A 14490-nucleotide genomic window follows, 5' to 3' on the forward strand; every position below is an offset into this window, starting at 1 on the left:
CAAAATAAACCCAGACAGGGTGATCTTGTATCACCCTGAATGGGTTTATTTTGCGATAATGACCATCTGATTGCTCATTATCCCACTTATTACAAGACTACTTGCCAAATAAATAAATAAATAGACATGAAATACTGATTCGCATTTAAATTATTTGATTAGCTTACTTGTAGAGATCGCACAGCGATTCGAAAGCAGGGAAGATGACTTGCAGTACCCCGATGACTAGTCTAATTTGACTTTATCCATGAATGTGTGGTCATTAATTCAAAACATCAGACCGCTGCATATTGCAATTGACTAATCAGGATTCCAGGTATTCCTAAGAGCCGTGTTATAATTAAAAATAACAGAAAATGGGGGCCTGGGTAGCTCAGCGAGTATTGACGCTGACTACCACCCCTGGAGTCGCGAGTTCCAATCCAGGGTGTGCTGAGTGACTCCAGCCAGGTCTCCTAAGCAACCAAATTGGCCCGGATTTGCTCTCAATGGGGCACGTGGTAAGTTGTGCGTGGATCGTGGAGAATAGCATGAGCCTCCCGTGCTGCGAGTCTCCGCGGTGTCATGCACAATGAGTCACGTGATAAGATGCACGGATTGACGGTCTCAGAAGCGGAGGCAACTGAGACTTGTCCTCTGCCACCTTGACTGAGGTGAGTAACCGCGCAATCACGAGGACCTACTAAGTTGTGGGAACTGGGCATTCCAAATTGGGAGACAAGGAGATATAAATTAAAAAATAGATAAATAAAATAAAATATGACTGCTAGGGACGTGCTAGTTAGTGACCTCAATAACAGACAAGTAGATTTTTGGATGTAGTGACCCATTACTAATGACTGACTACACACAGCAATAATTTACATATTTCCTACTCACAGACCTGAAAAGACACAAACTCACTGACAGTCTCAAGAATCAACCACCCAATGTGTGCCATTAACACCACATCTCCTGTTATTGCTCAGTGTTTAAGTGTGTTGATGCCTGATCTCTCACTGGTCATTCCGTAACTTAATTAGCCATTTAGTCTGGTTATCAGGATTACGGAGCACAAGAAGTGAACACGCTGAGAGCAGTTTGTGTAGTAAGCCCAAAGCATACTCAGTACCCGAACGCTTTCACAATACATGGCGCTTCATTTATAGTCTACATACACACGCTATCTCTTAAAGTACTTCAATTTCCAGGGCAAAAACTGGAGTCTAATAATGGGTAGCCGCGACAACGAAATGCCCTAGAAACCGGGTCACACTTAAAACTCCCAAGAGACAAAACCCACTGACGCAGAAACCAATATAACTGTACCACATAGAGACATAATACCATATACTTTGGTTAAACTCCATTATATTAATACTTGCAGACTTTGAGGTCAAGCAGGTTCAAACACACACTAAAAAGACACATGCAAATAATAAAAGGAAGATCTCAAAAACCCATAGGAGTGAGTATATTCTGCACATAATATCCGCATTGTCCTTATTTTGGTAAGCTGCTTCATGCACTTAGCCATATGTTCAAAACAAATAGAGCCTAAAAATACTGTAAATCTAATGTACACAGACAACAACAAAACAGCTCACAGACAGTATATTTATCTATAATACTTTGATTTAATAAACACACTCACCATCTCCATCCTCACCAACAGACATGGCTATAATGCTTCTGAGAAGAGGCAGCTCTTTCACTCTCTATGCCTCTCTCTGTCACGCCGTGTCAGAGTAATGCAGTGACAGGCACAGCTCTCTCTCTATAACCCTATCCTCAGTGGCTCTATTGGCAAAGCCCAGTTTTTGCTTAGGAAAAAAAATCTCTTTGAATTTCTACTCCACTTTCTTCTGACACTAGTAAGGAAGTTGGCTGCATAGCTATTGACCCCTTCCTGTTCTTATACTGAAAACTGGCAAGAAATATGTTGTGGCTCCTGGTCAAGAAAAACACTTTTGGAAGATCGCCAATACCTTTGAAGAGCCATTGAAAAGCGTAAGATCGGCCAGATCAGTACATTCATCTGATTTTGTGCATTTAACTGCCCAAAGAAACATCATGTCAATGAGGAAACTTTATTTCCCTGTCTGTTTCAAACCATGGTTTTGCTTTTGAGTTTTATCAAACTAAAGTAGGTACTCCTATACCAATATATTGGCCAGTGTTAGCAGAACTCTAAAATCTACAATCCACATTATCCACTGAAAATCCTATTTCAGTTGACCACTAGAAGTTACTGTTAATTTATAGCTGATATATGAAGAAAATTGAGAATGACTGAGATTATTGTGTCCTACATAGCCATAAGTAACATCCAACACCCTTGTGTATAAGGGCTGGATATCGAAACAGATTTCCCAATTCAATTTGATTACAAATCACAAGCTCTTGATTCAGTTCAGATTCGATTCCGATTAGTAAATATTTTAGTTATATTGTCCAATTTGCTTACATATTAAATCAATTCTCTGTCAGCTAATGCTGTTTATTATACAAGGGACCTTCTAACTAGGTACATTACGAAAATTAAAATTTTACAAATTTTGTTTTATCATTAGTTTTTTTATTATTTTCACTTTGTTAACAATAATAATTTTCCAGAGAGAAAAGGAATTATCTGAAAAATAGTTACACTTACTGTCATTACAGCGCTCTTTTTTTTCTTTTTTCTTTTTTTTTTACATTATAAGAGCCACATTTATGATGTCGCTGTGTTTCAGCACTGTCACGTTCGTAACGTTTTAATAATTCAAACAATATTCATTCAAATAAGTTTATACTTTCTGTACAAAGCTAACTTATGTTGATGTTTAGTATGATGAACAATGGACTCCTTTACTTTAAACACACATAAAAATGCGTTACGGACGTCACCTTTATGGATGCTTCATGAGAATCACAAACTACCACCGCTCGTTCTTTACCATGATGATATTGCTTTGATCTGTGACTTGTTTCAAGCAGCCGCATTTATCACCAGCATTTGGGAAGGGACAATTTTGACAAACATTGCAGTTTGAATTGTAATATGATAAACATGATATTGCTGCGCTACTCTGCATGTTCCGCTTACTCCCGCCAGGGTGCCACTCACTCGCACAGCTCTGTCTGAAGTGGTCAATACAGATTTTAATCCACAGCCTTTTAGGGCTTAGTTTTCGTGCAAAGCCATATCGCGATTTCAGTCTTATTTAAATCCATCATACAGCCTTGATGGATAACATACAGATGTCTCAGAGATCAAAGTCTACAAGTGTTAGCATTTTGATATACTGGTCATGAGCACTTTAAGTTTCCCCTGCAAATGCCACATCCGTAACACTGGAATTGACGATGTTAGCACGTGCTCAAAAAATCTATGTAAATACTTTTAAATAGTACAAATTATGCAATTAATCAATAAACATGTAACAAAAAATAACATGAAATATGTTATTTATTCATTGAATTCATGGATTTGTTAATTTTTATAAAGTCAAAATGTGAACAAAATGATGAAAAACTAATAAACTATAATTAGTAAAAAGTTTATTTTCAAAATGTACACAGTCAGAAGGTCCCCTGTATAATTTACAGCATTAGCTGGAAAATAATTTCTTTCATATGTAAGCAAAAGGGACATTATATCTGAAATATACCAATATGAAACGACATCAAATCGAAATTGTAATCGAGAACTTGTGAATAGGAATCGAATATAAAAATCTGTATCAATAACCAGCCCTATTGTGTAGCACAAAATTTGGTCGCACATGTGAGTGACTGACTGGCATTGTAGAGGGGTTGCCACAAAGGGTAAAAGATTAATCTTGGGATTAAAGAATCAATATCAGGATCATTCAAATGAAGTTTGCAATGTGTCGGAAAAATCTATATTTTTTCCCAGCTCCACTTGCGTGTCTTACTACATACATAATAACTAACTGCCATCAGAGACAATTTACAGTACTACCAAGTCACCAATAAACAGCACCATTTGGCCAACTAATAAACCTTTAAACTCAAGTCAAAGATGCTGTTTGAATCAATAAAAACATGTACAACCACATAAAATCAATGACTGTAACCATAAACAGTTCTATAGGTTCTTAACAACCGAACATAATCACTGCAACAACTTGGAATACACCTCGACCATTCTACACCACAATCAAAAGTGAGAAGCACGAAAAGAGCAGCACAGAGTGATCCGGATGGACATCCGGCTCTTCCATAACAAAACATATGCCAGACACATCATGGAGATTTCCAAGGCCATGGAAGTCTGACACCACCTACCCTTTTTAGATTCCAGCACTCACGTTAAATCTAACTCACTGGAGACAGAAGAGGCACGGTGAATTCCAGCATTTGGAAATAGCCAATCAGTTTAGGTTGATGTTAACCCTCTAGCAGTTAGAAGTTAATGCTAATGAAAAACTAAAAGTTGAGGATTAGCATTTAGATGAATGTAGCATTCCAGTTAAAGCTGGGGCTCAGATGTCAAAACCTTGTGTTCGGTACTGTGGTTAAAGACGCTGCCAAACACTAATATTAGCATTGTAGCTGAAGCGGAAAATAAAGGTGATTTAAAGGTGTTTACACGATTTAAAGGTGAAATGTTTTTTTGTTTTTTTATGTAAAAATACTTTCTGCAGGTTAATATGCAGAGACAAGTATAAGTAAGCCATTACTAGGTTGATTTCCGCAAAATCCATTTACATGCACTGTATAAGCGGCATACTCTATACTCCCATATACATGCAGCTCGTTCGGTAAGCAACTTTCTCCACAGCTAAGTAATTTTCCTGCAACGCTTGTGTTAATAACACACATGGTATCCGAGGAAGACTTCACTATTTTACTCTCTGTTGATTCACTTTATTTCCAGATATTCCAGTGTTATTGCTGTGTTTGATCCTTAACTTACTATCATGACCTGCAGATGAATTGCATATTGGGGGATTCCCTCTTACATAAAACTCTGGGATTCCCCCTATGTATCAGTGCATATATGTGAATGTTAGGGACAGTCGATATTTTTTCATTCGTGTGTATAAATGGGTAGTTTATAGTATATGTGATTTCCCACTGTACACACAGAAATGTTGAATTCTTTTCGCTGTGTTCACTTGTTATTGGGCTCCATACTATGACGTTTGTTATCCAGGCACACGCACTCTTCAAACACCCATCAGAACGCTGCTTGTGTTTACATGAGCACATTAAGCCACGTTCTCAGAGAGAAACCCAGGTGTGTTAAACCGCTTTCTCTTAATCCCTTAAACAGCGTAAGGAAATCAGCGTTCTTGTTTATATGACGTTTCAGAATGACACTCTCTGCTAAAACCCTGAAATAAACCGTTTTCTTAAGTGCATGCCAACGTGGTCATTGTCTCACTCCAAAAGTTGCTCTACTTGTTTTGAACAACCCGAGCTTAACATGGCAACATTGCTCAAGCAGTGGCGTGAGTTTGGGGTGGTACTATCTGTTTTGTCAACCAATGGAAGACAAGAGGTTTGTTTGAGAAATTTGAAAACTGGATAATTATAATTAGCAATTCCGTTTGGTGATGCTAGTGCCACACTTCAGCTTTTGACGAACATACCAAGTCTAACTTACCTTGACTCAGGCTGAGAGCCATGTTCCCAGAATTCAACACTTCATCAAAACGGCTCAGAATAGTCTGTAACCTGCAACACAGAGAACAGAGAGGATTAGAGATTGATAGTAAAATCATGAAGGAAGAGCCAAATTCCATGTTTTCCATTTTATTTTTACTTCTATACTGATCCTCACAGCACAATCCAAAACTCAAAATATGAGTTTTATTTATTTTGGTCAAATACAGTGCTGCACAGTAGAGCATCACGGTATTAATGAAAACAGTGATGAAACTCTTGCTTGTGAGACTTTAGTTAAATATAATGTCATTATTATTGATATATAATTGTCTTATGGTACTAAGAATAGTGCCCGACCGATATATCGGAAACCGATATGCGCCAATATGAAAACTTTTTTCAGAACATATAATGCAGAAAACAATGCTTTAGAATTGGTGTCATAGCGTAGTTATGTCCAGCAGAGCGTGCTCCGACTCCACTGGTTACAGAGCTGACTCTGAGCTGACGGTGGTTCTGCAGACAGGGCGGAGTTAAACGGTGTGGATTTGAGCGATCTCTTTTCCTTAAATTGCTAACTAATTTGTGAAATACATACTGGAAAGTTGATAAAAAAAATGACCCCATCGTTTTATATATCTAACATAACGTTAACCCTGTCCCTGACAACCATGTCACTCATGTTTATCACATCTGTTTGCTGTTAGCCAGCAATAGTTTGTCAGTGCATTCAGTAATGCAGCAGATTGAAAGGTAAACACCAGAGCATCTTTTTGCAGCTCAGCAGACAACGGTGCGGTGGTGGATTCTGTGTGGTGAGTGTTGATTTCACGCTTTGCTGTTACCTAATTGGTGAGACGCAATGCTGGAAAGTAAATAAAGTCCATCTTTTACTCTCAGTGGCAACGAGCTTACAGCAAACTAGCTAACCACGTAGCTACTTTCATGCCTTGTCAGCATGTAAACATGTATTCACCAAACTGTTTTGTTCAGGATTCACAGTTTGGTACCCCCTTCAACTGAACAATTCCAGTCATTGCATTTACAAAATTTTAAATTTAAAACACTGGTTTTCCAGACATTAAAATAGGATGTGTAATAAAAGTAGATTTAATAAATATTATATTCGCCCTGTGTAAATAATAATATATAGGAACTCTATCTAAAATAATTGAGGGGTGATAAATACTAATACAACAGGCTGGAAAAATAGACATTTATTCATTTTAATACATTTATTATATTTTGAATGTGTTGAAACTTGACACCGGGCGGCGCACCCTAATAACGGCACCGTTAAATCGGTTTCATGCTGAAGAGCTGCTTAAAAGTACGTTTTTTTTCTTCTCTCACATAAATGTAAATGAGTGTAAATGCCAACATCATCATATATGTCGAAAGGACTGATGCCTGTCAACCAAAACATGAGCTCACTGATGTCATTAAATTACATAAAAATGCCTTTTTTATTCCATCAGTTACTCCTGATAGGAGGCTGCCGTATCTATTTTGGTTTATACATAGTTACGTCCTACATAAATGTAATGGTGCAACACTCAAATATTTAGTAGAGCGTAAATTGTGACTTCGTGCCCATTTACGCCACAACTAGGCTAAGTTGTAACATACATATAGCTGGTGCAACCAGCCCAGATGTTTATTTAGCTATTTATTTTATTTGAATTTATTCTTTATTTAAATGGTCAGCATTTGACTGATACCAAACAGTAATACTGATGTTTATTTAGCTATTTATTTTATTTATTCCTTATTTTAATGGTCAGCCATTGACTGATACTAAACAGTACTGATGTTTATTTAGCTATTTATTTTATTTGAATTTATTCTTTATTTTAATGGTCAGCATTTGACTGATACTAAACATACAGTACTGATGTTTATTTAACTATTTATTGTATTTTTATTCTTTATTTAAATGGTCAACATTTGACTGATACTAAACATACAGTACTGATTTTTATTTTATTTATTCTTTATTTAAATGGTCAGCAATTGACTGATACTAAACAGTACTGATGTTTATTTAGCTATTTATTGTATTTTTATTTATTCTTTATTTTCTCAGTTTTCATTTCTAGAATTTGTTGACAATGTATAATAATAATAGTCAAATGTTCTTTGATAAAAATATTTAAGAAAGCAGCCTTCTGAGTACCTTTGCATAGTCATATTGGTGCAAAATCAGTGAACAATCCACACAGAAAAGGTCTGTTTTCATTCCAGCTCAAAAATTAAATATATATTGGTCACCATATCAGTAATCGGTGAATTTTCCCTCTCTAAAATCGGTATCGGTCTCAAAAATCCCATATCGGTCGGGCTCTAACTAAGAATTAGAATTTTCTGACAATTCTTTCATATGTCAAGCTTTACAGGGTTAATTGTGTATTTGTACATTCATTTTATCCCAAATATATCAAATTCCGTGACATTCCGCGTTTTATAATTCTGTTTTTATGACTGGATTCCATGATTTCGTCCGTGTTTTCCGCAACATGGAATTCATAGTGCCCTACAACAATATACCTTAAAAAAAGTTCATCCATAAATGAAAATTGTCTCTAGTCACATTACAGCTTGTCTATTGAAGTCCTTGAGTTATCCTAACCAAGAAAAGATCACAACCTACAAAGACAGACAGACATAATGGGAAGGTATGGGGCAATCAAAACCCAATGACCACTTTTCTCCTTAAGTTTCATTGCACAAAAATACATCCTGCATTTTTCATGCTGAATCATGCTATAGCAACATCCCCAAGGCCTTAATCTTTCCATCAAAACAATGCTGCTTCTGATAGAGAGCAATTACAGATATAGACAAGTTTAACTGTTATATACATTCTCAAATACTACTGTCAGAAATGTATGTCACTTGTAGTAAGTCTTCAGGGAAAGCTACTTACCAAACCTCACTTCTCAGCATTGGAACAACACATTTCATTTACAGTACTAGCATTTCTTGAAAGCTGCCCAGTAGGTGGCAATTAGTGCCCGACCGATATATCGGTCGGCCGACATTAGCCTTTCACCGATATATCGGTATCGGCGTATATGTTTACCAATATGAAAACTTTTTTTCAGAACATATAATGTAGAAAACAATGCTTTAGAATTGGTGTCATAGCGTAGTTTGTCCAGCAGAGCACGCTCCGACCCAATTGTTTACAGAGCTGAGCTGACGGTGGCTCTGCAGACAGGCGGTGTTCAGCGGTGTCTTCTCGATAAGTTAACTAGTTTGTGAAATACATAATGGAAACTTAATAAACAATGACCCCATCATTTTCCCTTTTCAATATAACTAATATAACGTTAACCCTGTCCCTGACAACCACGTCACTCATGTCTGTTTGCCGTTAGCCAGCTTTAGTTTGTCAGTGCAGTCAGTAATGTAGCAGATTGAAATGTAAACATCAGAGCATCTTTTTGCAGCTCAGCAGACAACGGTGCGGTGGTGGATTGTGTCTCTTGAGTGTTGATTTCACGCTATGTTATTACCTAGTTGGTGAGACACAATACTGGAAAGTAAAATAAACAACATCCGTCTTTTACTCTCCATGACAACGAGCTTATAGCTAACTAGCTAACCACGTAGCTACTTTCATTGCTTGTCAGCTGAGTGGAAGCTAATGAGTAAACATGTATTCACCAAACTGTTTTGTTCAGGACTCACAGTTTCGTACCCCCTTCAACCGAACAATTCCAGTCGTTGCATTTATAAAATTTAATAATTAGAAGTCTGGTTTTCCACATTTGAAAGTTTCCCCTGAACTTGTACAGCAGAATAGTGTAACACCGCTGCCGCTGTTAATCTTGACTCGGCAGTATTAATATAGTCAGCATTTGACTGATAATAAACAGTACTGATGTTTATTTAGCTATTTATTGTATTTTTATTTATGCTTATTTTCTCAGTGTTCATTTCTAGAATTTGTTGACAATGTATAATAATAACGTCAAATATTCTTTGATAAAAATATAAGAAAGCAGCATTCTGAGTACCTTTGCATATCATATCGGTGCAAAATCAGTAAAATACACATAGAAAAGGCCTGCTTTCATTCCAGCACAAAAATGTAAAATATTGGCCACAATATCGGTAATCTGTGAATTTTCCCTCTCTAAAATCGGTATCTAAATCCCATATCGGTGAATCGCCAAAAACAAAAGTACTCTTAGGAGAGAAGAGTGCTTGAGGGCTGTTTGAAAGGGGAGATTTACAGTAAAAAAAAAATAAAATAAAAAAAAAAGGACTTAAATATTGACCTGTTTCTCACCCACACCTATCATATCGCTTCTGAAGACATGGATTTAACCACTGGAGACATATGGATTACTTTTATGCTGCCTTTGTGTGCTTTTTTTGAGCTTCAACATTTTGGACCCTGTTGACTTGCACTATGAGGACCAACAGAGCTGAGATATTCTTCTAAAAATCTTTGTGTTCAGCAGAAGAAAGTCATACACATCTGGGATGGCATGAGGATGAGTAAATGATGAAAGAATTTAAATTTTTGGGTGAACTATCCCTTTAACAGGCTGCTAAGGGATGTAAATACAATATTAATTGCATTTATTTTTTCCAAATATTTCTTCCTCAAAAGTACTAAAACAATTGTTAATGGAACCGTTAAGGAACCGGAATCGTTAAGAATAATCAGAATTGTTACATTTCTTATGACTCCCATCCCTACTCATAAGCCCAACGTACAGCAGTGTAACAATAAAGACAAAGACAATGAACAAACTATGATGCTTAATTCCTGCATGAGTAGCATAAACAACTGCTCATGTTCAGGTAAAAGTGCTGGCTCAACAGTCCTTGAGACAGACAAATGTGAACCAATATCCTGTAATATCATGCGTGCGCTCACTTTCTCACATGCAGTATGCATATAGACGTACATTCAAGGCCACATGTCAGTGCATCCCTTTGGTTAATGCAATGCTTGCAGATCAAGCATGTTCTTATACACAAACACACCGATCATCAATCCCTATTAACACAACCTGGAATACATAGACTTTCAATTAATTGCCAGCAAAAGTCTTCATCAGCCAACTAACAAAGGACAATGCATCTATGTGAACTTCTGCAGTTAATCCAGGATGAACTTCAAACACATTAGTCATTAATCTTATAGTTCATACAAAATCTTTGTTTAAACACTGACCCTTCACACTTACTTAGTTTCCTATTTTTAAACCATGACTTGCACTGCACATAAATAACTAATATTGGCATTATATTCATGCGGTTTAGCCAGAGGGGAACTGGCCCCCACAGTGAGCCTGGTTTCTCCCAGTGTTATTTTTCTCCATTAACCAACATCTTATGGAGTTTTGTGTTCCTTGCCAAAGTCGCCTTCGGCATGCTCACTGGGGTTCTAAATACAATTATTTAATTATTTATTTTTATACACAATTTACAATCATATTTAATCAAACTACACAATGACGACTTGAAGATTTTACAGATATTACAGTTTCATTTTCTGTTAAAGCATGATTTACTGTAAAGCTGCTTTGAAATGATGTGTGTTGTGAAAAGCGCTACATAAATAAAAATGACTTGACAACCGATTTAGGATCTCTGCTCTCTCTATCTAAAATGGTGCAGTGGCAGAAAGACAAAACAGCCTCAAAGGAAACAAGACCGAGAATGAGACGTGGACGAGAATAAGAATAGAATTAAGGAGACATGCGACAAGAGAAAGGAAGAGAAAGGGTAACAGAGGAACAGCATGAGGTCCCACCCACCTGCTCAGTCATACTGCCTTTGATATGTGGACGAGGAGCGTTGAAAAGACCAGTAACTCCTGACGAATGCTATGCGTGGTGAAAAACTAAGAAACTACCCACCAAGCGAGTGTGTGTGTGTCAGAGACAGCGCAAGGATTCTATTCCCCTTTACATAACCTCATGTCTGGAACACACACCAGGGGGAGGGGCTAAAGCTCAGAGGCTCAGGGCTCACACCCCTCCCCCTCCAGGCACAGACAAACACACACACACACACACTCCACACTGCCCCCCATCTTGCTTTGATTCAGATTGCCCTCTCGCTCTCCTTCCTTCCTGTTTTGACTGACAGGGCCTCCCGCTCACGGCCGTGTCCTTTCAAACCGTATCCATGTCAACAATACGCATGTCCTTTCTTACACCCTCCATCTTCCTCTCACATAAAGGCAGCACAGACGCCGAAATACAGTTTTTGTATATACACTAGCTTAGAGTTATAATTTTTGGACCCGTGTCTGCAACCCCCTCGAGTGAGGGTAATCAGATCATATCATATCAAGATGATGTAATGAAACAGGATTGCAAAGGCAAAGTGTAAGAGACAAACAACCTTGGCCCTTTCAAAATTATACATACACAAAAAAGGAAATGAAAATGTGAACTTATAAACCTAACAAACAATGAAAACACAAATCAAATATTCCTTAAAGGGATAGTTCGCCTAAAATGAAAATTCTTTCATCATTTACTCACCTTCATGTTGTTCAAAAACCCACATGACTTGTTAGGCAGAATACAGAATGTCAGTCACCATTCACTTTCATTGAGTGAAAAAACAAACAAAAACAAACATGTAATGACAGTGAATATGACTGAGGCTAAAATTCAGCCAAACGTCTCCTTTAATGTTCCACGGAAGAAAGTCATAAAGGTTTGGAGCAACATGAGGGTGAGTAAATGATGACCAAAATTTAATTAACACTACCCTCATTCAGACAACACACATTTGTGAGCACTTGACCAGCTGTATTGTCAGAGATGTGTGTCAGAGTCATAGCCATGTCACACACCAGACAATCTGACACATCACACTGTTACTATGGAAACCAAGCTGAATATATACCAGCTTCGACCCTATATAATCTGTATAGAAACATCTGGATTATGCTAAAAGTGAGTCACTCTGTGTGTATATTAGATCTGAACGCTGATTCTGCCAGAATGGAGAATTAACATGAAGGACAGTGCCAAAATCTGGGACCATGAAACCATGAGAGAGGGGGAAAAACTGTTCTACTGAAATATAAACCACTATGAACACACAAAATAAATTGATTCAGCATCATCCCTAATTGGCATTAAAATAGTCTTCATGAAATGTTCAAGATGTGGCCAGTGAAGACTGTCCAACAGCCTGAAGGATCTTACATCAGACAGAGAGGAATGCAGGAGTATTAGACACTGTCTTGCAAAAAACTACAATTATCACAGATTAACATAATGTACTGACGTCAGCCTCCAATATTTCATCAGTTTGCAATGAAAGTTTAAAAAAAAAAAAAAAAACTGTAAAGTGTTCTTTAACAGGAAACTCTGATTTGAGAGTTCAAATTGCAGTACAAGCATGTCCAACACTGTGCATGTACTGAAATTCTTAACAGTTCCGCAATAATCTCAGTAATAGATTTCTATGCCGCTATTCTATGATGTTTTTTAAATGTGCTGTTTGGTTATTTGAAATCGATAGCCTGATCTCAAGAGCAAATGGAAAACCCATCCCTCCAACGGTAGCTATCCATGGGGACTAAAAAAATATAAAGACTTTAAAGGAATGTTTCATGCAAAAATGAAAATTATGCCATAATTTACTCACCTTCGTGTGTTCCAAACCCATACTACTTATTTTCTTATGTGGAACACAAAAGATGTTAATAAATATATCGTTGTTTCCGTTTGTCTTTTCAATGCAATGGCAGTTGATAGTGACTCATTTAAAATCTTAATAAAAGGACCTAAGAAGTATCATAAAATTAGTCCATGAGTCTCATGGGTCACATTCCAAGTCTTCTAAAGACATCCGATATGTTTTGATGAGAAACAACCTGAAATGTAAGTAATTTTTTAAGCTGAAGTCTTGACATGAGGACTTGGGTTGCTTAAAACAACCTGGCATTAAAAGGAATATTCTGGATTCAATTCAAGTTAAACTCAGTCGACAGCATTTGTGGCATAATGTTGATTACCACGAAAAAAAAATTTCAACTCGTTCTTTTAAAAAAAGCAAAACCCCACCTCTGGAGTCGCGAGTTCGAATCCAGGGTGTGCTGAGTGACTCCATCCAGGTCTCCTAAGCAACCAAATTGGCCCGGCTGCTAGGGAGGGTAGAGTCACATGGGGTAACCTCCTCATGGTCACGATTAGTGGTTCTCGCTCTCAGTGGGGTGCGTGGTAAATTGTGCGTGGATCACAGAGAGTAGAATGAGCCTCCACGTGCTGTGAGTCTCCGCGGTGTCATGCACAGTGAGCCACATGATAAGATGTGTGGATTGATGGTCTTAGAAGCGGAGGCAACGGAGATTTGTCCTCCGCCACCTGGATTAAGGTGAGTAACCGTGCCACCATGAGGACCTACTAAGTAGTGGGAATTGGGCATTCCAAATTGGGAGAAAAGGGGATAAAATTTTTTTTAAAAATCGAGGTTGCAGTGAGGCACTTACAATGGAGGTGAATGGCGCCAATTTTTGAAGGGTTTTAAAAAGGCAGAAATGTGAAGCTTATAATTTTATAAAAGCACTTACATTCATTTTTCTGTTATAACTAATGTATTATTTCAGCTGTAAAGTTGTTTTAATTGTCATTTTCATTGACGTTTTAGGGTTTGTTGACATTACATTGTCATGGCAATGAAGTTGTAAAATTGGCTATAACTTTACACAGAAAAGGTTTGTAAGCGATTTTATCACACTAAAATCATGTTAACATGCATATTGTTTATGTGCTGTTGCTATACTTTTGAAACAGTGAGCATTTTAATTTGTACAGATTGGCCCCCATTCACTTCCATTGTAAGTACCTCACTGTAACCCAGATTTTTGCTTTTTTTAAAGAAAAGGAGGGGAAGTCAAAATAA

General features: G+C 37.4%; 1 protein-coding gene across 28 annotated transcripts in view; it reads right to left on the reverse strand.

The window, feature by feature from the left end:
- The window catches only part of LOC127421299 (CLIP-associating protein 2-like), a 76443-nt gene that overhangs the window by 39160 nt on the left and 22793 nt on the right, over positions 1-14490 (reverse strand). For 26 of the 28 annotated variants that reach the window (XM_051664242.1, XM_051664266.1, XM_051664238.1 and 23 more), the window contains exon 7: positions 5597-5667. In XM_051664242.1, the coding sequence (XP_051520202.1) occupies positions 5597-5667 (71 nt within the window). Of the gene's footprint in view, positions 1-1633; positions 1674-5596; positions 5668-11378; positions 11540-14490 lie in introns of those variants that run through there. The other 2 variants (XM_051664259.1, XM_051664258.1) reach the window with 2 other exon arrangements.

Source organism: Myxocyprinus asiaticus, chromosome 30 (genome assembly GCF_019703515.2).
Source record: "Myxocyprinus asiaticus isolate MX2 ecotype Aquarium Trade chromosome 30, UBuf_Myxa_2, whole genome shotgun sequence".
Classification (NCBI taxonomy): Eukaryota; Metazoa; Chordata; class Actinopteri; order Cypriniformes; family Catostomidae; genus Myxocyprinus; species Myxocyprinus asiaticus.